The following is a 23189-nucleotide window of genomic DNA, read 5'->3' on the forward strand; positions in this document are numbered from 1 at the left end:
GCCGGAGGGCGAGGCCGCTGGGCCGGCCCGGAGCCTTCTCTCGGCCACAGGCGTCCGCGCTCCCGGCCCGGTGCCCCGCGCCCCACCGGGGTTCATGGAGCCGGGGCTGTGGCTCCTCTTCGGGCTCACGGTGACCTCCGCCGCAGGTAAGCGGGCGGGCGGGGCGGCGCGCCTCTCCCGGCCGGGCGGGCGCACACAAAAGGACCCGGGGCCGGGGGCGCGCGGAGGGATGGATGCGTCGGGGGAGCAGCCGCGGCCGGGCTCGCCACCCCCGGAGGCGCCTGGGGGCGGGCCGAGGGGGCCGGCGGGAGCGCGACTGCCCGGGGGGGCTCTCGAGGTAGCAGCCCACCGGCAAGCCAGAGATGCTGCCCGCCCTGGTGGCCGCGGTGAAGGTTTCAGACAGTTGGGAGCTTTTCAAAGAAGTTTGCCAGCTCTTCCGAAACCGTGCGAAAATGATCGCGAAGTTTTCAACGGGGGCGAGTACCTTGCAGACTTTGCAGAAAGTGAAAATAGCTCGCAAGCTTTCCACCAAGTATGCACATAACTTGTGCAAAGTTTTCTTGGAAAACTGTGCAAATTTTTCAGAACGTATGGCAGAGGTTGCAGACGTAACAGAAAGTGCAACTGGCCCGCAAACTTTGCAGAAAGTTTGGTTGTCCCCTTCCCCCCGGGTTTTTGGGAAGGGTGGTGGTGGTGTGTGTGGGTGTGTGTGTGTGTGGGGGGGGGGTCTGCACACCCAGGAGCTCAGGAGCCTCTCAATCTGCCTCCTGCAGGATTGGTACCTTGCCCCCAGCCTGGGGACGCTGGCAAAAGCGGCGTGCCCGGGACCCCCCCTACAGCCAGATCTGAGGGGGACATCCAGGAGCCTGTGGCCATGACTGCAGTGCAAGGTCCAAGTCCCAGAAGCCCCGAGCAGGAGCAAGAACCAGGTCGGTTTGGGGAGCAGGCATCCAAGGGGGGTCCTGTGCACGGCCGCGCCAGGCGCTGTACCTGCTTCACATACAAGGACAAGGAGTGTGTCTACTATTGCCACCTGGACATCATCTGGATCAACACTCCTGAGTGAGTCAGCCTAGCCCTGGGTGGTGGGAAGTGATTGGGAGGGCCGGCCCACATCTTCGCTCCTGGAGGTCCTCATCCCACCCCTGCCAGGTCAGCCCAGGAGCCGACCCTGGCACAGCCTCCAGCTCTTGCTGGGGCCTCCTGCCAGCTCAGGCCTGGTCTGCAGGTCAGGGGTGTGGCTCCCAGCCCCTCTGAGGGCCTGGCCTGGGAGAAACCCAATCTCAGAATTTCTGATCCGGTGGAAGGGGGAGCCCTCCCTCTGAGACAAATGAGCTGGCCAGAGGGATTAGACACCTGAGAAGTCCTTCTTGGATGGAGGAAAGTTATCTCCTGCCCCAGGGGCTGAATGGGCCCCCTGCCCTCGACCCTACCAGGCTCCAAGGAGTTTCAAATTCCTTGAAAGCAGCCTGCTCTCCAGAGAGTGCAGGGGTGGGCTTGACAGGGCCTGGTGGAACCTTCCCAGGAAATGTGAAGTCCCACAGGGTACCAGGCTCCTATCCTCCCAGGGCTGGAGTGCTGACTGGTCCTGCCACCGGGCTGACCCCTGTCACCCATGTTGCCCACTGCCACCCACTGCCACCTGATGCCACAGACGGTCTCTCCTCCTCCCTTCCAGCCCCTGAGAACTCTTATTGTGGGACCAAGGCCAGTGCCACCTGGAGTCCTGGGGTCTGCCTCGCTGTAAAGTCAACCTTCTTCCAATACCAAGGGGTCGAGAGCGCTTGGTGGTGGGAGGATTTGACAGTGTCCCCCATTCACTTACTCCATCTGGGAACCTCCCTCTGCAGAAACATCACCTTACAAACAGGAAAGAGGGCTTGACCTTGCTCTGGTTACCTGCCCTCTGGGCTTTGCCATCCTGAACTCTAAAATCTGGGACTTGGACCAGATGTCTCCATGTTCCATTGGAGACACCAACAGGTGTTCCTGGGACCTCGTGGGACTCCTGCTGGTGCCCTACTAGGGATTCTTATGGAGGAGCTTTCCCTGGGAATGGCAGCTTTGCTGTTATGTTTGGAACCACCTTGATTCATGTCCCCATGGCTTCCTTCACCCTCAAACCTCTGAGCACAGTGGGTGACAGCTTCGACAGGCTCCCTTACCCACCTTGTTTCATGAACACCTGCAGAATGAGGGGCCAAGGAGGGTATCCCTGAAGGGTCAAGTAGCTTTCAGACCAGGTGACAGCATCTCGAAGCGCATCTGGGATAGATTTGGAAAGTGACCCAATTACACCAGAATGGCAGACAGGGCTGGCTTCACTAAACCACCTTGACACTTGCTCAGGGTCCAGGCTCAGAGGAACTCATGCTCAGTTTAACACTATCCTGGAATTCTTAACTCTTTTTGAACCGGAGGCTCCAGTTTGCATGTCCACGCAGAGTCAGCCCAGGGCCAAGAGGATGCAGCCTCACCTTTGTGAGGAAGAAGAGTGTGATGTGCAGTGGGGGTGGGGCTCCTTCTGTTCTCAGATAATGACCAGAGTCTCCTCTTCTTGCAGCCTCCATCACCCTGACACCTGTCCTTTCTGATTCCTAACCCCCTGGCCTTGTGACCTGACCAAAGTATCTTCTCAGAATCCAGGACGCAGGGATTGAGTCTCACCTTTGCTAGAGTCTCAAGCTGTCAATGTAGAAGGAGAAAGGAAAGCCAACTGAATTAGGGGCAGGGGGGCTGGGGCAGAGGAGAGAAGAGAGGAGGAAGGAGAGGGTTTGGAGTCTACTTCCATACTCTGCTTGTTGCCAGGCTCCTGGCACCAGCTGGAGGACTGACTGCTTGCCATGTGCCTGAGAAGCTCAGCAAATGCCCTCTGATCTGTTTGAAGCCCTAGCTCATAATTCCAAGTTGTCTTATATGAATCCACGGACCTTTGACTTTTTCTAGGGCAGCCAACTTGCTGACGTCCCCCTCACAGTTAGATTGACCTCCTCCCCTCCTTCCTGACCCTGATTCATTGTAGACACTAGGAAAGAAGGATTAAATATGGTGTTGAGAGTTCTGTGTGCAACAAAAATGACAACAGCCAGATGAACATTTTGAAGTTAGACAAGCAAAATAGTTTTAAAAGGAAGGTTTTTCCAGATGCTCTTTCTCTTTTCTTCCTCCCTCCCACCCCCTGCCCCATGGTTGCCTCCCTCCTTCCCTTTCTTCCTTTCCTTCCAAAACTCGATAGATTCATAGACAGATCCATTTGCTATCTTTAAACATCTTGGACAAGATTGTAATGTGAGAAAATGGGCTCTAGGGACGGAGAATGTGGGCCTTTGGAGAAATGGCAGGATGAAACATCGCTGAATTGGGCTGAAAGTGGAGAATAACGAGCTCTTTTCTGGGTTCCCGTCTGTTTCCCTACCCACTCCCTGTTGCAGACCCTCCTGGTCTGTGGAGACTTCTCGAGCGTGTAATATGCATCCAGGCCCTGTCCCACAGTCCTCCTCTGCCTGGGAAGGACACCTGCAGGGTTGCAGGTCACTTGCACTGCATGTAAGGACCTGCAAGCTGCAGGTGGGACATGCAAAGTACTGCCGAGACTCTTTATGTATCTTCTGTGGAAGGTCAATATCCAGTGAGGGCCTGAGAGACCAGAGGACTCCTGAAGTGTCTTGTGGGTGTAAGAGCTGAGGTCGCTGGCTCTCTCTCATCCCCCTATGTGCTTACTTCTTCCAGACCTCAGCTTGGTCAACCGTCTCTGCACACATCCCGTGTTCAATAATGCTGGTTGGCTTTTGGTTAAGCCCTGCTGCCTGGAGGTTCGTCCTTTTCCTCAGTGTCACTGAGGTTCTGATCTGCATGCTTTCTCCCAGGAATGAGGCTTCTTGTTCCAGAGTGTGTGGATGCTAACCAGAGGCCCATACAGCCCGGCAGACACATGTGGGAATGTGCATTTTTTGAGGGGTGTTGCCCGTAACTTCCGCTGTAGCCTCCAGGAAGTCTGTGGCCCCAAAGAGGAACCAAATGTGTCTTGGACGGCTTGCACTTCCTAGGCCTGTGGAGGCGGCTGAGGCCACAGCTGGTCCGTGGCACCGTGTGGGTTTCATGACTTTCTTTAGCCATGTTAGGGAGCTCTCCCTCTCCCCCCCAAGCAATCCCACCACTGCCAACAAAAACAGAAACAAAACTCCAAATCAGAGAAACACAACCCATCTTATGATTGTGGAGAGTTTGCCAAGAATAAGATAACTAGGGAGAAGTAGTGAACAAGTAGTCCACGTGCTTACATGCTTGTACACCTGGGGCTGTTCGCCATGATGCTTGAACACCAACCAGGAGTGTCCTAGGACACAGTGTGGGATTGTATTAGTCGGGTTCTCCGGAGAGACAGAACTCACAGGATGGCGTATGTGTGCATGTGTGTGTGCAGACATGCCTGTATAAATACACACACACATGTACACACACAGCAGGTGATGTTGCAGCCTCAACTCTGGAGGCAGAACTCCTCCCTCTTCAGGCACCACTGGGTTTTTCCATGAAAGCCTTTGACTGATTAGACAAGGCCCATCCACCTCCTGGAGGGTAATCTGCTTTACCCTAAGTCTACTGATTTAAATGTTAATCACATCTAAAAAAAAAAAAAAAAAAAAAAAAAACTTCTCAGCAGCCTCTAGATTGGCATTTGACCAAATATCTGGCTCTGGTGGCCCAGTTAACTCGACACATAAAATTAATCCCTCTCTTCCCACCACCATCCACCTGGCTTGGGAGTGAGCCATCCATCAAATGGCCGGTGGAGCTGCAGGATACCCAGCAAGGAGCTCCTCTGTGTTCCTTCCACTTTGTTCCGGGAACTGAGAGAACCTGCCATCTGCTAATCCGGCCAAGCACATAATGAGGGAGAGGCATTGTGTACTGTGATGATGGTGACCATGTTTTCCAAACAAAACTCCAAGCCATGTGATCTCATGACCAGGAGGAATGTATTTATGAAAAGAATGGTGTGCATGTTTGCAGTCTCAACTGTGGTGGAAAATCTAGACTCTACAACCCCTACTCGTGGGAAGGCGCCAGACCCAGGCGCTCTGCTCTGTGTCCTGGCTAGCTGTGTCACCTGGATGTGTGGGGCCTTCTCTCAGTGTCCCCTGGGTGAGACTCCAATGCCAGTCTGACTCTGGGATAGTGATCTCACAAGATGACCAACCTGCCACCCTGGCTTCTTCAAAGCATGCTTCACTGACTCAGTCCAGCAAGAATGACATTTGTTTTGGGTTCTTTTACTCCCCAAAGAAGTAGAGTAAAAAAAGAAAAGAAAAGAAAAGAAAATGGTAATTAAAAAAACATTGAAACTTGTATTTTAATGTATTTTGCCACAAAAGGCAGCAATACCACAGATTCATCTCTGTCCCTGTGTTGTTCAAGAAAGTCATGTTCACATTTCCAAGAAGAGGCATTCCAAATGTTAGAACGTTCCAGTGAAATGGATGGATCCAGAACCCCAGCCTCCTGCTGATGTGAGGCCAGCTGTCTCCCCTCTGTGATTCCCCCGACCCATGACCCATGCTGGAGATGCAGGTGTTCAGGCATGGAGACAAACTCTTCCTGGCCCTCTTCATAATCACAGTGCTAAGGAGGAGGAAGAGAAGGAGGAGGAGGAGGAGGAGGAGGAAGAAGAGAAGGAGGAAGAAGAGGAGGAGGATGGCCAACGTTGACACAGAGTGAGGATGTGTGAGGAGTACACCAGAAAGGAGATGGGACATGGAATCTATGAACACTCAATATAGTGAAGACATGACCATCAGGATAGCTGTGCCACGTGGGGACTGTAAACCCTGTTGGGGGTGGTGGCCAGGGCCCATCCTGCCTGTCGTACCCCATTCTGTGGTTGGCCAATGAGTACAAGGTTCTTTCTCTGGCACAGTGGAGGTCACCTCCATGGACCATCCATCCTGGGTCTTGCCCCAGCTCCTGAGTTGGAGCCGCACTGAGCGAGCTGCACCCTTGATGGCCAGGTAGGCTGTCTATTAGCATTCCATTAGAATAAGGTGTATGGACCTGGGGTAAAGGTGTGCCTGGCTGCCTCTGCTGCTGATAAGTAGCCTGATAAGGATGCTGGCCAAAGGTTGTTCCAGGCTCAGTGAGACTTGGTCCCGCCCTTTCTACCTCTCCTGTTTTCTATTGCTTCCCTCTACCCTGGAATGTTTGGGGCTTGGTGTCCTCTGGAGGCGCTGACCAGAGGCTCCCTCCGTTAGTGGGGTGGTGCGGGCGGCCACTGGGCTCTGGCCTTTCGGGATGATTTCACTGATGAGTTTAGAACCGGTTTGTTAAGTGCTTCCTGGTGAGGGGTCTGTCTGCATGCTCCTGTGCTCCCCGGAGCGAACATGGAGCCTTGGGGTTTGTGGACAGAGGACCCTGCCCAGGCCTGGAAGGCGCCGCCAGGAAGCGATTCCTGGAGACACTCTGCACACTGGTTTACAGAGAACCACTCTCGGTGCGCCAGTGAGCAGGACCCGTGAGAGAAGCTGCTGTTGGCCAGATTGGACGTGAGTTTGGACGTGGGGTTCTGACCCATGATGGCTTTGCTTGACTTTGTGTGAGTTTGTCTCCCCGTGTAACTATTTCTGCATCCTCTGAAATCTCGTAAATGTTTAGATCCTGGTTTTGAGTTCAAGTTGTGTATCTCTGAGGAGGCAAGATAGGTCTTTAGAAGTAGAGGGCCCTGGGGCTAAGTCTCAGTTTCTGGAAGAGGCTGGTGCACACCAGGCAAGCCCACCATAGGGGTCACAGAGACTGAGATCCCCCTTCTGTGCCCCAGGGGAGGTGTGAGGAGGCTAAGGTGGTGGGAGCAGAGATGGGGTAGGCCTAAACACAGCCAAACCCCACAACGAGGGAGTGACTTGAGGCGAGGGGCAATTTGCTTTGTAGCAAGAAGGTTTGGAACGAAGGGCTTGACCTGGTGTGACCCTGGGGGGAGAATTTGGATTTCTGCTAGATGAAAGGGACCTCACAGCTGGGAACTTGGCCTTAAATCTGAAGGCAGGTGAAAGGCTCTGACATCTCTGGTGTGGTTTATTCCTGCAAGAATTTAAAACAAAGGAAGCTGGGAGCAAACAGCACTTTCCTCCAGGAGGCCCTGCGGCTGTGCTGGAGGCCAGCCCCACTCTCTGCTCCAGCGCCCTGGCTGGCCCCGACCCCCAGCACCTCCACGCACCTTTCATACCTCTAGGCAGCCCTGGGGAAGAAAGCACTGCTTAGCCTGCCACATTGAGGAGGTGGCCGGCTCTCATTCTGTGTCTTGTTTCCGATAGAAACAAAGTTCCTTCGAATTGAATGTGCACATACTTTCCCCTACATGGGATAGGAGCCTGTCTTACTGCGAAGGAAGAGCTGCTCGTCCAGACACAGTTTGGGGTGCATCTAAACCCCTGTGTCCCCAGCAAGTGCGGCTCAAATGGACTGACAGCAGAAAAGGGTATCCAGTTGCCCTTCTCAGCTGCGCCAGCTGGGAGACTTGGGACACCAGAGCTTTTGGAGAACTTGTCTGAAGGCTGAGAGGCATAGGCCTTCTCTTCTTTTACGGCCTGCTCAGAGCTGACTTAGCAGGATGACTCAGTGGGCAGTAAGCCCTGTGTCCTGGCCCAGTAACTTCCAAAATGAAACAGATTCATTTCGGGAGGCCGTAAGAGGCAAGGAAGCCCAAAGTGACAATGGCACAAATGGCCCTGTTCCGCCTATGACTCGGGAAGTGTACAAGTTCTGCCAAAAGTCGGAAGCAGGTCAGTGAGAAATCAGAGATGTGTGTATCTTTCCTGGACTGTTTTCCATGGGTTTCTTGCAGGGTGGAGGCTGGGGTGAGGCCAGGGACACACTCCCTCAAGGGTGTTCTTCAGGGATGTGCCCAAGAGTCTGTAGTAAACATAAATGGGATATTAAGGCAATATTTTAAAAAAATTAAAGCAGAAAGTTCATCATTAACAAAATACCAACATTTGTAGTATATGATCCCACACCATGCCTGCCTCGCTTGCCTCCCTCACCTTGCCCAGAGATCCCAACATTGGGTTCTCGTTTGGGGGTAAAGCCTGTATCCCTGCAGGGACTCAACTATTGTTAGTTTGAGGCGAGTGACCAATGCATCAGAGCTCCCTGAAGGACACGACCCAAGGACGCAAACAACTTGATTAGGAGGAAAAGCAGTCTTTGTTACAGTCGAGCTGGCGAGTGGGTCTTTGTTCAGTAGCATTTTCCAGCCTTACAGTGAAATCTCTTCAAAATTAGCAAGGGTGTCTTCTCTGGCTTACTGTGGATTATTTAAAGGATGTATGATGGTGTCTGTATTTTCTTTTTTTATCCTCCTGCAAATACCGCCACCCCCCATCCTTAAAAAAAGTACCTGCTCCTTATTTTACCGCCACTCTTTCCACGGCTGGGAACTATTTTGAGCCACATCTGTCTGCAGCTTCGCATAAACTTCTAATGAGGCCATGCCAGACAGACGTAGAATTGCCTACATTCAACCTGGAATCCGTTAGGGTCACGGGGGGGCTGGGGGAGAAACTCCAGCCTTCTCCCCATGCACGCCTTTGGGCCGCGCCAGATGGAGGGAAACCAGCTAATCTGTAGGATTTTGTAGACGCTTTCATTCCCCACATAGTGGTGGTGTTTGTTTCCCTAACTTCCTTTTTGAGCCGTAGCTCCTGGCGATCTCACACCACACTGCAAGCAAGGAGCTTTTTTCTGTTCCTCTTTCCTTTGACCCCTCGTGCCTCCGTGTCTCCTTTAGTGGGTGTGTGGCTGTGTTTTCGGGAGGGATATGCCTGTGTTCTAGGGAGCTGGTGGCCTGAAAAGGCCAACAGACTCTGAAAAAGTCTGTGGCTTTGGCGTTACTTTTAAGTTTGTTTATATGGTAGTGGGACATAACAGTATAGGCAGAAGCGTTACATGTACAGGTGTTGAGCCCCGGAGCCTCTTGGCTTGGGGGGCAGGGACCCCGCATTTAGCTGTGGTTTTATTATTGGAGTGAGGCATCATGCCAGCTCCGGCAACCATGCTGTTTGGAGACCGAGGGACGCAGGTGTTGGAGAGTCTCTAGGTAGAACGTGGAGCTGGATGGACATTTCAGAGACCCAACGGCCCTTTCCTTTCTCAGGCCCGGAGGGAAGGTGGTCACTGGGGACCCTCACCGAGCTAGTCTTCTTCCGTTTGCACCAGAAATGCGGGTCTTCCTAGTGAAGCCACTCGTGTCACTTCTGGTGTCTCGATCATTTGTGCAATCTGGTTTCTCCCTCATGCCAGTGGTGTGGCTGGCAGGAGCTTCCAGTACCTCCCCCTCCATCTCGAGATGTCTTCTCTCCGGGAAAAACCCTCTAAGGCTGGCCAGTTGAGGGCAACAGTAGAAATCCAAGAAATCAGCCAAGAAACCAATACATGTGGGAGATGGGATGTGGGCCAGAAGTAACAGGTAATTTAGACCTCACTCCTTCCTTCCCTCATTCATACAACACGCAGTGATTGCTGAGATACTGAGGTATTTCTGAGCACAGCTCTGAGCCAGACACTGCCTCCACTGCCCTGGGTGTGGAAGGGAACAAGGCAGAAAGGGTCAGTGGCTCCAGGTGGAAAGGTCTGGTGTTGCCAACCCCAGGGGACAAGAAGCAAGCCACATTACAGTAGAGTTGTGGAATCAACCCTCATTCTTGGCTCTGGACTCTGAACATGCCTATGATTCTGGTGATATTCCCAAACAGTTCAGTCCTGAATGAACCCAAACGTCCCCACTCCCTGGCCTTTGGTAGGGTAGCATCCTTAAAAAATAAAAATAAAAAAAATAAACTACCAACACACAACACATTGCTCACTTTTGATGTTTTCAAATACTGTAGGTTCACTGGCTGTTTGGGGGGCTGTAGGAGGAGGACTTTCCACACGGGCTGGTGGTGGGGCAGGCAATCTCTGTCTTGGGGTCTTCCAACTTTAAGACGCAAGGATCTTCTGCAGTGGAGGCAAAGCTACAAATTGCCAGTTCACTTTACATTGTTTGTGAGCACAGGGCCTCTGTAGTCGTCTTTAGAACCAGAAAGCATGTGTGTGTTTTCTGCTTGTATAACAAGGTTGCTGAGGAGCTGTATTTCCTGGCCTGTTTTCTTTCCTGGAGACTGGAAGGGCCCCCCTGTGGGTTGTCTGGCATGAGGCCTGGCCCGCAGCAGACTTGCACAAGCGTTTGAGGAGTGGACAAGGACTAGTTCGCTGGAGGGTGAACCTTCTGAGGTGGTCAGCCGACAGTCTGGGGCTGGGCTCTGAGCATCTTGAAACGGAGGAGAGTGAGTGGTATGCTTGCTCTCACCTGCCCAAAGGACAGTAGGAGCCAAAGCAAACATTTTATAGGAGAAAGGACTGGGAAGAAAGGACTCCAGCCAGCTTGGTTTGCTGGGTTTTGTCCTGACTTTGAACCCACTCTTTTGTGTTTTGTGGCAATGAAGAAAATCTCTGCTTGTCCCCAGCAACTGGGGACTCTCTGGGTCTTCCTATTAAATCTGAGAGATCACGGTCACTTCCGTCTCAAGAAAATGAGTTCTGGATCAGCTAGCCATCGCTGGTCACAAGCCATGGAAAACCTAGTCTAGCTAACATGATGCCAGAGACGTTTGTGGAGAGGACACAGACAGGAAGAAGCAGTGCCAGCAGCGGGAGAGGGACTGGGACCAAGGGCCCCCAGGGCACAGATGCATGGACACCGCGGGGCAGGGAGCAGCTCCAGGGTACTTTCAGAGGTTGAGTTGCCCTCACCAGGTGTCTTGGGAGAGACAGGGTCTCATGTGCCCAAGTGCGGTCACCTTATGAGTCCTTATACAGGGGCAGGTGAGGGACATTGACGGAGGGTCTCATGGAGACCTCACACAGTGGGGAGGGATCACCACCCCCATCCCAGGAAAGAGAAGCACTTGGATTCCGGGAGATGAGGCAGCCAACCTTGGCCTTGGGCTCTAGAGAATTCCGGGCTATCAAGTCCTCTGACAGGGGTGTTCCCATCTCCTCACCTTTGTGCTTAGCAGGTGCTCTGGGTGCTCGTGGAAGTGAATGGCCACATCCTGTAGTGAGTGAGCCTCCTGTCGTGTGGGTCAGAGCAGAGCGCTTACCTAGCGCCTCTTTCTGGCTAAGGTGACTGAGGCAGGGAGTGAAGGTGAGCCACACTTTCTTCCTTGCCCAAGAGGAAAATTCTAAGCCTGGATGAGCGGGTCAGTGATGCCTGCTGCTGAAGGAGTTTAATAAAGTCTGAAATGGAGCCGTCGTTGGAGACCATGCTGGGCTTGAGAAGTTCTCAGGAGAGGAGTCACAGGTATCCAATGGCTGCAGGTGCTGGCCTGCCAGTGGGTGGTCGTTCGTGTCCCAGTCCGGGGGCGGGACGGGTCTGCGGATCACGCCCTCTGTTCGGTACGGCCCCAGGGCCACAGGTGAAACTGCCTTTGCTTCCCATTTCAGCAGGGGGAGTGTGAACAAAGGGAATAGGTCATCAAGTTGACTTTCTGACCAAAATGAGACAATCTATTTTTTGCGGAGACGCTCAGAGGGAACACGGACTTTTAAAATTGTGAGCAACTGTAGTTATAAAAATTGTATCAGGTCCTCATTTTGTCACTCTGTCTTGTGACCTGTGTGGCTTTGCTCTATGAGACAAGCCGCCAGACTGGGTGGTCAGGTCAACTCAGATGCCCCCTGAAGGTCAGGCAGAGAATAAAAGTGAGCAAAGCAGGGAAGGTATAGAAGCACCGGGAGTGGCAGGGACTGGGGCAGAATGAAGCCTTTCTGCCCCATCTCTGACTTTGTGGCTTAGCTCCAGATGATCATTGTCATGGTGGAGAGCGGGGTTGGCGTTAGTATAGCTTCTAGTTATTCAGGAGAAGCTGAGAGTTGGGATATTCATGTAAAATTTTCAAATTAAAAGAAAAAAACCAACCCTCTGTTGATTGGTTGAAACCCATAAAATGCTAATTTGCTAACCCTTACAGTAGATGAAAGCTGTGTGGGTATGTAGGGTCACTTGTCTGTCTTGTTCATCGATGATCCCCCTGAGTGTCATCTAGTGCCTGCGCATCAAAAAACATTCGACAGATATTTGTTGAATGTCTCTCAATGGAAGGAAGTAAAAACCGAGTTTTCAATGACAGTCTCATAACTTTCCTCAGAAATTAGATTTTGACCAATGAGTCTCCTTTTGGCTGGCCTTGGCAAATGTCTGTATCTCTCCTTTAAACTTCAGGTATAGCCACCGGTTTCCTGACCAGAAAGATGGAGGTCACTAATTCATTTATGAAAAGGCAACACTGAATTTAAAAACAAAATCTAAAAAAAAAAAAAAAAAAAAAGCCAACTTTCCTTATTTAAAAACTTCTTGCTGAGAGAAATCAAGTGCTTTCAGTGCGATATACAGATGAAGAATGAATATGGGGGATTTGGAAGTTTAATATTTAATAACATTTATATATGACATTTGGGAAAAGCGGTAAATAAGGAACACTGTGATAAATAAGACTCTGGCATCACCATCACTGATCAATAATGAATGTACGTAGGTTGAGGGACAATTTATTACACAGAGACACATAACGCTAGACGTCGCATATGTAGGTATGCTGGAAGACTATTTTGTTTTGTCTAAGAGCATTTGGATTGATCTTCTCATCTGCTTCTCTTTTGTATGGAGCTCTGTGTTACAACTGAAACATGAGCAGATGGAAGAGCTGCCTACTTTTTACAAAGAATCGCATTCTCCAAGCCCTCCTGTTCAATAGTAGCTACACCAGTTGGTTGGAGAGTATGCTGATCAAAGGTTCTCAGCCAATTGGACTTCATTTTTGTGGTTCCACCATTAGGTCCTTCCAACTCACTGTTGAAGAAACATTAAAACATGAGAAAGGGCACCAAGACAAATGAAGTCCAAGTGCTTCTTAGATGGGCCGTGCAGATGGACAGAGCAGCCAGGAGGAAGCGTGGCAGAGAATGGCATTGTTGTGCCATATGGCACTCTGGCTCCTTTATTACTTGGTCACACATCTCAAGTGCAGGCCGAGTAGGTGGGATTTTTCTGCCTGATGACAACTCACTTGAATTCCCAGGCCACATAAGCAACAACAAGAGCTATCATTAATTTACCGGTAGCCCTTTGCTAACTATTTTACATGCAGTGAGGCGCATCAGTCTGGCCAACAGCCCTTTTGTTGATCAGAAAGCTGTCGAGAGGGTGGAGTGACCATCACATAAGGGCTTGACAACCCAATAATGGAATCACCAACTAACCTTTCTCTGTGCTCTGTGTACCTTGCACATACCTATATATATTGGCTTGTAATGTTTCTTCCACCTGGTTTCCTACCCCAGGAGTAGGACATGAATCCTGAAGACCTTTCTATATCCCCATCACACTTAGACTAATGCTAGAGACATATATATGTATATGTATATATGTATGATATGCTCGGCAAATGTTGGAGATTTCTTTGTAATGAATTTTGTGGCTGTTGAACTTTACAGGTTAGAAAGAATCCAGTCTTACCAGACTAGATTATCTCACAATTACTACCAGCTCCTCAGTCAACAGCCTTCATTGGCTCAGTCTCGTGCTGGGTCCATGGCAGGTACAAAAGAAGACCAGCCTTCTACTCTTGAGGAGCTGGTGAGCCGCATTTAAGTCTAAACAGTGTAGTCCCCTGTCCTGGGCTGTGTGGGTTCGACGGCTATGTCTGACCTTCTTCTGGCCATGTCTCCCACTCCATGGGATTAAAGCCCCTTCTAGAACGTGCTCCAGGTAATCAGGATCCTGGAATCCTTTACCCAAATGTCCCCAAGCCCACTCCCAGGGCCTGTGCAAGTAGGTATGTTCCAGAGTCTGACACCAAGGGATAGGACAGGGCTCCAGGAACATCTAAAGCCCTCAGGGTGGCCAAGGGGTGGATGAGGCCCCCTTGGTGTAGGACAGCGTAGGGTGGAAGAGAGGGTGCCAAACCTCCTTGGAATGGCCACATTGCAACACTCCAAGGAGACCCAAGATTCTAAATTCAAGGTTGGACTTCCAAGGTGTTTTAAAGCTATATTTGTTCAGGTAGAAAGATAGAACTGTCTTATTTAAGAGCTTATCAGATTGATTTAAAAACTTTGAACCACTGTGTTCGCTTTGGCAGCACATATACTAAAAACGTTGACCCATGGAAGATGGGCCTCCATTGGACCTGGCTCTTTGCGGTCTCGGGCACCTTCTAAACCTTCCAGTTGCTCAGCTTCTGTCCTTCCCCCAACCCCGGCAGAAGTCAGCCCATGGGAGACCACACTTGGATGCCCAGGGCTTGTAGCAGGGGTTTCTCATCCTTCCTGTGGGGAAGAGGACGGGGTGCTGTGTCTCTCTGTAAAGTAAACACTCTTTGAAAATCATGAGGGCTCATTTGCATACGAGCTCTTTGCACTTGGCTGCTGAGAAAGCCTTCGCATTTCTCTATTAACAAATACCTCGTTGCCTCCTTTCCTTAGTTAAAACACTCTGGAGTGTTTTCACTGAAGTCGAGTGGCTCTGCACACACAAATGCACAATCAGCTGACAGCAATTTCAAAATTGCAGGTCTTGCTGTTGATGGAAAAATGGGAGCTTGGTTATTCCTGTGTGTAATTTTCACCAAGAAATGGGGACTGGGTTTAATGTCAACGCTTTGAGGTCTAATGCAGCCCAGTTACTGGACAAATACACCTTTAGCCAAATCCTGCCTTATAGCAGTGTCTGTATATGTCTTGTCCCCATGTGCCCGCCCCTGGCCCTGTTCCTGAGAAGAAATGGGGTGTCAGCACATGTTCAGCTCAGAACAAGACCAGACCCTGCTTCCTTTCCCCATCTTGGGGGCACAGACTGTTCAACTCCAGGCCTTCCTCAAGGGCAGGAAGAGCCCACCTTCTACTGATCGGGTAGGAACCCACCACAACGCAGAGCATGAGAAAGGAAACGGGGTTGCGATGCCCCTTGTTCTGGCCTCCAACCCAGCAAGGGGAAGTTGGTTCAGAGCATCAGGTCACGGAGAGTTGCCCCCCCACCGCCACTCGGCCCCCACCACCCTAAAAGGGCTCCATAGTGTGTTTCGAATTAAAGTAAATTCAATTTTATTTTATTTTGAAAACGCAGAAAGGATGTCAGAATCCCCTTTGAGGCGGATGATTGGTGATACTCCATGGGGCTCACAGAAACCAAGGTGGTTCATCTTGGAAAACCAGGCCCTATTGGAACAGTAACTTTTGGCCACAGAATTTCCTCTGGTAATTAGCAATTTGTCCCCCAGTCCTGTTCAATAGTGCTAATGAATTAAGTATATGCTTTTAACTTTTTCCACCACACTGCCTCCGGGCAGTCTTCTTCCTTCTCTGGAGAGCGATGGTTTGGATGCACATGAGCATAAGAAAGAGACAAATGTTAATGGTTCCAAATGACACCATCACCCTCCTCCCCGCTCCAACCATAAATGAGATTGGTAAACAGCTTTAGACTTTTTAATAAGACTTTTTAAATAAGCCTTTTCCCAAGGCCAGTTCTGTCCTTGGCTGTGTCTTACAGGGCGCAGGGGGTCCTCTGATGTTTGTGTTTTCTAAGAAACGGCGTTGGGGCCAGGACACGTCTGTAATTGCATTTGTGTATTCCCGTCAGAGCAGACAGCGAGGCGAGGCGACGTGCGCACAGAAGACACTGGGCCTTGAGCTGACAGGGTGCGGCCGGCGGGCCTTGGGCTGGGGGCTGGGCAGGCCTCTTCCGGGTACGGAGGGCAGACCCAGGCGTGGGGCACCAGCATGTGGGTCATCCGGCTGTCCTTGCACAGGGCTCAGGAACAGGGAGACACCCTAGAACTGCCCAGAAGGGGGCATCCCTGGACATGTGAGAGGGTGGGCCCAGGGCAGTGCCCACCTTTCCTCCCCCACAGCTCTCCACCTCTCTGGCCCCTCGGCTCCAGGGCACTTTGGGGTGCTTGGGGAAAACAGGGCTTAAGATTGCCTGCAGAGGCTTCCTAAAGCCCAAAGCCTGGGGGAGCATGTGGACGCCAGTTCTGGAAGTGTGGCTGCACCCTATCACTCCTGTGGCGGCCAGGGTCTCCCAGCCGCGGCCAGCTCTGTGGAGATGCCCCCTGAGTGGGGAGGCCAGGCGGGCTTGTCCACATGCAGCCCTGACGCTGCTCTGTCCTTTGCAGACAGACTGTGCCCTATGGACTGTCCAACTACAGGGGGAGCTTCCGCGGCAGGAGGTCCACGGGGCTGTTCCCGCAGAGCCCACAGCCCTCCAAGTGGACACAGCGCTGCGCTTGTGTGCAGAGCCAGGACAGCGCCTGCTTGCACTTCTGCACCCGCACCCTGGCTGTCAGGAGGTATGACGCTCATCTCCCGGCAGATCTGCAGCCCGGCAGTCTGCTGCGTGGGTCGTGGGCAGGGGTGCAGGGTGTGGGGTGGGGCACGGGGTCTGGTGGGGCTTGGCAGGCCCTGGCTGCTGTGGTCCTGCAGGCCTCCCCGCAGCACCTATGCACCCTCAGCTCCAGGAGGGTAGGTGGGCACTGTGTGCAGTCTCCTTGCTGCCTTTCAGAACAGAGCCCGCAACGTGGCCGCGGCTGTGTCTGGTCTCCAGACACACTTCTGGACGGCCCAGCACTTTGCCAAAATTTGAATAAGTTGCCAACATTTAAAAATTGAAGAATTACCCACCCCTGCCAAATGTGTATTTTTAGCTTCTTCAAAAACAGCAAATGGGACCATCTGGTCTTATGGGGCCCCACGTCCCCTCCTGGCCAGTAGAGGCTGGAACCGAGGTGGGTGCCACTCACATCTGAGGGAGACATGCTGCATGCGTTCACCTGCGTTACCTGTCATCTTACTTTGGGGACCCCAGGGGCCCTTGAGTTTGAGACCCTGTAGCCTACTCTGGCTGCTGAAGAGAAGTTTGTGAGTCTGTGCAGACCTGAATAAATGAGCACTCCCCAATTTGGAAGACCCCTCTCCAGGCTTGACCCAGAGAGGCCATTCACATTGGCATTCACTCAATGGGCAGGTGCCATCGTGGTCAGGGACCCAGGACTGCTGTTGGAAACCCCAGTGCCAACCTCATTTCTTCTTGGCTTCCTAACATCTGATGAATAACTGAGGAACAAGTTGACATTGTGCTTTGGTCAAAATCCACCCACTGTGTGCTCAACCCTAGGAAACTGCCTGAGACGTGGTCCTTGGGGAATGCTGCTAATGTGCTCGTGGGTGGGGAAGAGGAAGTCCTAGTTTAACACTGAAAAACCAGCCACATGGAAATGCAGGTTGATTCATTAAAACCAGCTCTCTCCCCACAGGAATTCAAGGACAGCAACAAATCCTGACAAAGAGGAAGAGCCAGCCAGCCGTGGCAACGGGGGGCTGCGTCCAACGAGGTGAAACTTCCTTCTGAGGCATCACACCCTTGGGGACATGGAGGATGTGAGGGTGGCATGTGGTCTGAGAGGTCAGCCAGCGGGAGTCCTGGCATGCATGGGACGCTGCATCACAGGGGACTGGGCGTTGGGTAGATTGTCTCTGGGGACAAAGCAGGCTGAGGCTAGGACAGTCACTGTCATTGCCCTTCCCCTGGCCAGTTGACCCCTTGCATCCCTTGTAGCTTTAGAGCAGTGACACCTGGCTCTGCATTTTGCTGGGCCCAGACACAGCTAGCTGGCCACTACTGCTTAGAGACCACCCGACCCCACCCCACCCCTGGCTCATCTACCTGGGCCCAGATGTCACTTTTTCTGGAAGCAACATGTGGTCGTTCCACAAAAAAAAGAAATCATTTATTCTTTTCAGCAGCTGATTCTGGACAGAAGTGAATTATAGCAGCTTGGCTTGGCAGCGAGCCCCCCATATCCCCCCACTGGTGTTATTTTTTTTAACCTGCTTGTCTTCTTTGTAGGAGAGATTCTGAGGGTTTCCTGCAGCCAAACTGGGTTTATTTGTCATTCTATCAATCAGAAATTGTTATTAATGGCTCGCCTACACATCTGCAATGGGATGGTAATTTATGTCCATAATAATAGCCTGGAGGTGGCTTGGGTCCCTACAGGGACTGATCAAGGGAAGATTAAACCATGCTCAGTATACAGGAGGCTTTCCAAATTGGTGGCAGTGGCTTCCAGGCATCCAGAGAGATCCGTCAGCATCCATAATACAAATGGAGAGGAGGGGGCGGGTGAGGCGGCCGAGAGAGACCCCAGGAGAGCACGAGCCAGGCTCCAGCTGGTCCCTGCCTTGCCTTTTTGGTCTTTCTCCTTTTTCTCTCTTCTCGCCCCAAACCCACACTCCTCTCAGCGAGGGCGGGATGTGATTAAAGCCATCCATCCTTTGCATCATTTATTCATCCACTCATGCATTCATTCAGCAAAGATGCGTCATGCACCTGCGTCGCGCTGGGCACTGTTCTAGAAGTCGGGTACACAACGGGGAAAAGGCGATAGGTCTGTCTTTGCAGAATTTAAACAGAGGGAAAGCTGACAGCAGACAGATGCAGTCGTCCCCTGATCCACGGCCTGTGGTGGACACCTGGGACCACGGGCACCATCGAGCTCTGTCTGGACTGTGTTTTCTCCTCCACGGACACACCTATGGGAAAGTTTGATTTATAAATTGGGCACAGAAAGGAGTGACAATAACCCATAATCAACTAGAAGAAGCATCACAATCTACTGTAATAAAAGTTACATGAATGTGGTCTCTCTGTGTCTCTCAAAACATCTTGGTCTGTGCTCACCCTCCTGGTGATGAGGGGACACGATAAAGTACTGCGTGAAGCGATGAGGGAGCTGGATACACAGGCCTGTGACACAGTGTGAGGCCACTAGGGACCTTCTGACACTGGGTCAGAAGCAGGGACGTCTGCTTCTGGGCCGCAACTGAAACCACATGTAAGAGGGGGCCCCTGTGCATACAACGGTAGAGTGAGATGCATGAAGGAGAACAGGAGGGCAGGGTCAGGATAGGACGTGCAGGCGGTGGTTGCTGTTGGGGACTGGGTGGACAGGGTGGTCTCACTGAACAGGTGTCCTTGGCTTTGGGACCTGCAGGAAGTCCGGGTGTGAGGCAGGGGGCTGAAGAAGGGGAGGAGATTTCAGGCAGGGAGAACAATAAGGGCAAAGGACTTATTGTGGTAGGACTGTGCTGGGTACGTCCAAGACAGGCAAGAGAGCCCTGCACAGAAAAAGCATGAGGCTTTCACTGTCGCTGCTGTTACTGTTCCGTTGAACGTCCAAAGGACGAGGAAGGTAGCACAGGTGTCCTTTCGGGGCCTGGAAAGGTTGTCCTTCCAGGTCTTTACAATTCACATAAAGCTCCTGTAGGAACTTTATTTGGGAAGAAAAGTCTTTTTCTTATAAGTCATGGTCTCTACCTTCTTGCGAGACTCAAGTGAGTAATTTCTAGTCTCCCGTTCTCAGAGTGGAAGCTGCCCCCACCCCGAGCTTGCGATAATCAAAGATGTGACCAGGCTGCGGGGCAGCTCCCAGCAGTGGCGTCTACCCGTGTGACTTATTCACACCTTCCTGGGCGGGTGGCAGGCTCTGAAATTGCCCAGAGGCGCCAGGGTGAGAAGGCTCAGCACGAAGCAGGGAATGGGGCTGGAGAGGGAGCGGGGGAGTCACCTTTTTCAGGTGGGAAGAACCCTGCGGCATAACATCCCCTTTTGTCTTGCGCCCCTTTCTCCAAGTCAGGTTGAAGCCAAGGACAGATGGAGGGAGCAGGCCCTAGGCCTCCAGCACCAAACGCTTGCCCGGCAGCGCCCCCCGGCCCCCGCCCCCCGGCCTCCCTGGCACCCTGCTGGCCTCTCTGCTGTGTCAGGAACCCCTGCTGAAGCAGGCCTACAGCACCCCATCTCGGGGTCCCTCAGGCCCTGCTCCTTCCCGCTTCCCGTTCCCACCTCCCAGAGGACAAGGAATCAGTTGGGCCCCAGGGTGGGCAGCAGCGAGAAAAACCCACCCGGAGGGTCACTTAACAATCCACCCCGACCCCAAGAATGCCCCGGTCCCAACGCCCCGGTTTCTCTAATGGGTAAAATGATCCCAGATGTGCCCCGAAGCCTGACGCCCACGGCTCGGGTTTCAGGCAGGAAATTGTTTCTGGAGCGGCTCGGCCCGGTGGAAAGCCACTGGCTGGCTGTCGGCTTCTCCTGGAGAATACTTGGGTCCAAGCTCACGTTGCAAATGCGAACACGTGTCCCCGGTGTAACCGACGGAGCGGGAGCACGGGCACGCGACATCCGCGTCCCTACACACGACGGGCACGCGGTGAGTGCTGAGGGCGCCCGCCGGCGATTCTGGAAGCCGATCATAGCTACAGGGGAGTTGAGGACTTTGAAGCTTCTAGGATGTCGACAGGGATTTTCAGCTGTGCGTGGCTCCCACTGGAAGAATGTCACCTGAAAAAGAGAGAGAAAAAGAGAAAAAAGAAACCTTGATGGTTGTGCCCAGGAAAGGAGTAAATGAGAATCCGTGGGCCTTGAACCCGGGGCAGGCGGCTGGGAACCTGTGCCCGTTCGGGGACTGGCTTTCTGTGGTCGTCGTGGACAGTGAGGCCAGGGGACCCCAGGCCTTGTTCCCGGGGAGCTGCAGTAAAGGCAGCCAGCTGCAGCTCCAGGCTATTTGGGCGAATATTTGCTTTCATGAATAAATGTGGATCTTTGGGGAATGGCTTCAAAATAAGCCACAAATGCAAACTCTTTGTAAATTATGTAAATTCCTATTTATCTATATAATTGGCAATCACTGGGGATTGTAATGCCCGGCAGTTCACGATCTGTTTCAGCTGTGCTTTTACGGCCAGCGCAAGATTATGGTGCATATCTGACGGAGCGAAGCCGTGGCCCCGTCACCGCTGGGGACAGGCCACCTCCCTGACACCCCCCTGCCCCCCGCCCCCTGCCCCCCCGCTGGCAGAGAGGCAAGAACCCGCATTTGAGGCATGCCCGGGTCACCACGCAGAGAAATTTGAGGTGGTGGGTGACCAAGCGTTGGCCTTGACCAAATGTTAAGTTATTATAGGTCTAAAAGTGAGGATCGACCATGAGGAAACCGAAGGGGCTGGTTTGCTGGCAGGATTGTGTACAGTTTAGAGAAGCAATTATTTATTGTGAGACTTGACTTCTTTACTTCAACTCCTTTATGTGGACCTGTTCAAAGTAAAGCCGCTGCGCATAGATTTCAAGTTGTGTTCTGGATCCAAACTCCTATTCCTTAGAGCTTGAATCACATTTTTAAAACGCACATGCAGTGTTTGGCTCTGTGGCAAGATGGTGTCTTGGAGAGAAGTTCATTCGTTGTGCTAACACTCAGAAAATACTGTCAAATGCATAATAAAAAAAAAATCTAGAAGTTTGCTCTGATTTGTGGGTTTTTCTCGCCGGTGTTATATGCATGGTTACACATCAACTTTTCATGGACCTCTGGAGAGGATGGAGGGAGTTATAGTCCAGGAAGTAGAATCCATCCAAAGTCAATTATGGAGGGAGGTGAACGTGGGGCTGCTTGAATTTTAAGGAAGGAGCGGGATTTGGGGACCTTCTGAGGAAGATAAACAATTCAAGAGAGTCGGAAAGAGAGAAATCTGGGGAGAGACTTGGCTCCTTCTCCTGGCACTGTCCCACTCACCTTGGTGGCACCACAGGGCACATAAGTGCTAGAGCAGGAGTCCGGGGACAGAGCAGCTACTGGTTGACCTTCTCAGCCCTTCAGATGGTCATTTTGCTTTGTTGCTTACAGTTCTCGAGAATTAGCAGCCACAAGTGACCACATTTTGTTTGATCTTCTCCATCAATTGCAATGGTTTTAAGCCTTGAGGACAATGAGGACATCTTGGGGGTTGGAAGTGTCAGGAGACCTGGGTTTCTTCATTTTCTTCCTCCTCCTTTCCCTGTTTTCTCCCTCCCTTTGTTTCTTTTGCAGCAGGGGTCCGAGACCACCCAGGGCAGGGACAAGGGCAGAGGCTCCACTGAAGAGCAAAGGGAAGCCCAGTATTTTGAGTGGGTTTGATCACATCCAATCTGAGAAAACCCAAGAGCCTCTTGTTTTCACTAAACTCATTTTCGGGAATTTTGACTTTGATGAACCAGTAGCATTGGCACTAATCCCCGCTACCCCCCTGCCCCCGCAGGCCATGAAGCAGCATAGCAGTGGCTGCTGGGGTCCAGGGGAGGCCCAAGCAGGACCCGCCCGTGGACCGGTGCCCAACGAGGTGCTGCAGGCCCAGAGGGAGGAGTTCCAGGAGCTGGGAGCCATGGAAGGCAGGAGTGCTGGGCGCTCCTGGGATTAGGGGTGGAGGAAGGGAAGGGGAGTCCACGGAGCTGTGAGCAGAACCAGCTGCAGGATGGGCAGGGCCTGGTGCATCCTGCCAGGCCGTGGGCCGTGAAGGCCCACAGGAGGGCCGGCTGCATCCAGAGAGCTGGCTTTGCCACCAAATCACCGAGGGACCTAACCTTAAGCCAGGCCTCAGTTTCTTCGTTTATAAAATGGGTGTGATGATCCCAGCCTGCCTACCTCATTGCTTTATCCAGCGGTCCAACCGGAAGAATCTATGTAAAAGTTTTTTAAACCCTCAACTCACACAAGGCATGAGACACAGCCTCCAAGTCTCCCAAGTTTGCCCTGAACTAGCCACCAGCTCCTATTTGCACTAAACGTTTCTCATGGAAGCACATCTTTGAATTTGCACTGTTCCTCCAAGTAATAGGATTTGATTTATAGAAATTGTCAGAAGAGTTGATTCCCCCCCTGCCCCAGAAGATACATATTCTCTAAATCCCTAAATTCTTTTATATGAATTCTTAAGTATCTCAAAGCTTGAGCCGATCGGTTACCTGTTATTCAGGCCATTATAAGCCCTCCTGGGTCCCTCAGTCATTGGTATGTGATCTCTTTTTTCCTTCACTGGCAGGAATGCTCAGAACTGTTGGGATCTGAGTGGTATTTAGTGTGGGGAAATTTAAGAATCGGTTGCCGTCAGGGGCCAGGAGGAATGAATGCAACCACGCTTGCTCCAGGTGTGCATCATTAATCCTTCCAGAATGATGTACCGAAGAACCCGGCAACAGGTGAAGTGATAAACAGAAGAGGCAGAGGTATGGGGGGGGGGGGCTGCCCTGCAGCAGAAGGCACCCTCCGTGACCAGGAGGGCTGTTGGTGCAG

The 23189-nt window shown here is 52.0% G+C and overlaps 1 protein-coding gene across 1 annotated transcript; it reads left to right on the forward strand.

Annotated features, from left to right (window-relative positions):
- The first annotated feature begins 33 nt into the window (after window positions 1-33).
- On the forward strand, window positions 34-18730 carry EDN3 (endothelin 3). The gene is given in 4 exon segments (NM_001002942.1): window positions 34-146; window positions 774-1062; window positions 16206-16379; window positions 17343-18730. Coding segments are annotated over 4 exon segments (597 nt in total). The 5' UTR covers window positions 34-94; the 3' UTR covers window positions 17425-18730.
- The last annotated feature ends 4459 nt before the right edge of the window (window positions 18731-23189 follow it).

The sequence above is a fragment of the Canis lupus genome, chromosome 24 (genome assembly GCF_011100685.1).
Source record: "Canis lupus familiaris isolate Mischka breed German Shepherd chromosome 24, alternate assembly UU_Cfam_GSD_1.0, whole genome shotgun sequence".
NCBI classification, from domain to species: Eukaryota; Metazoa; Chordata; class Mammalia; order Carnivora; family Canidae; genus Canis; species Canis lupus.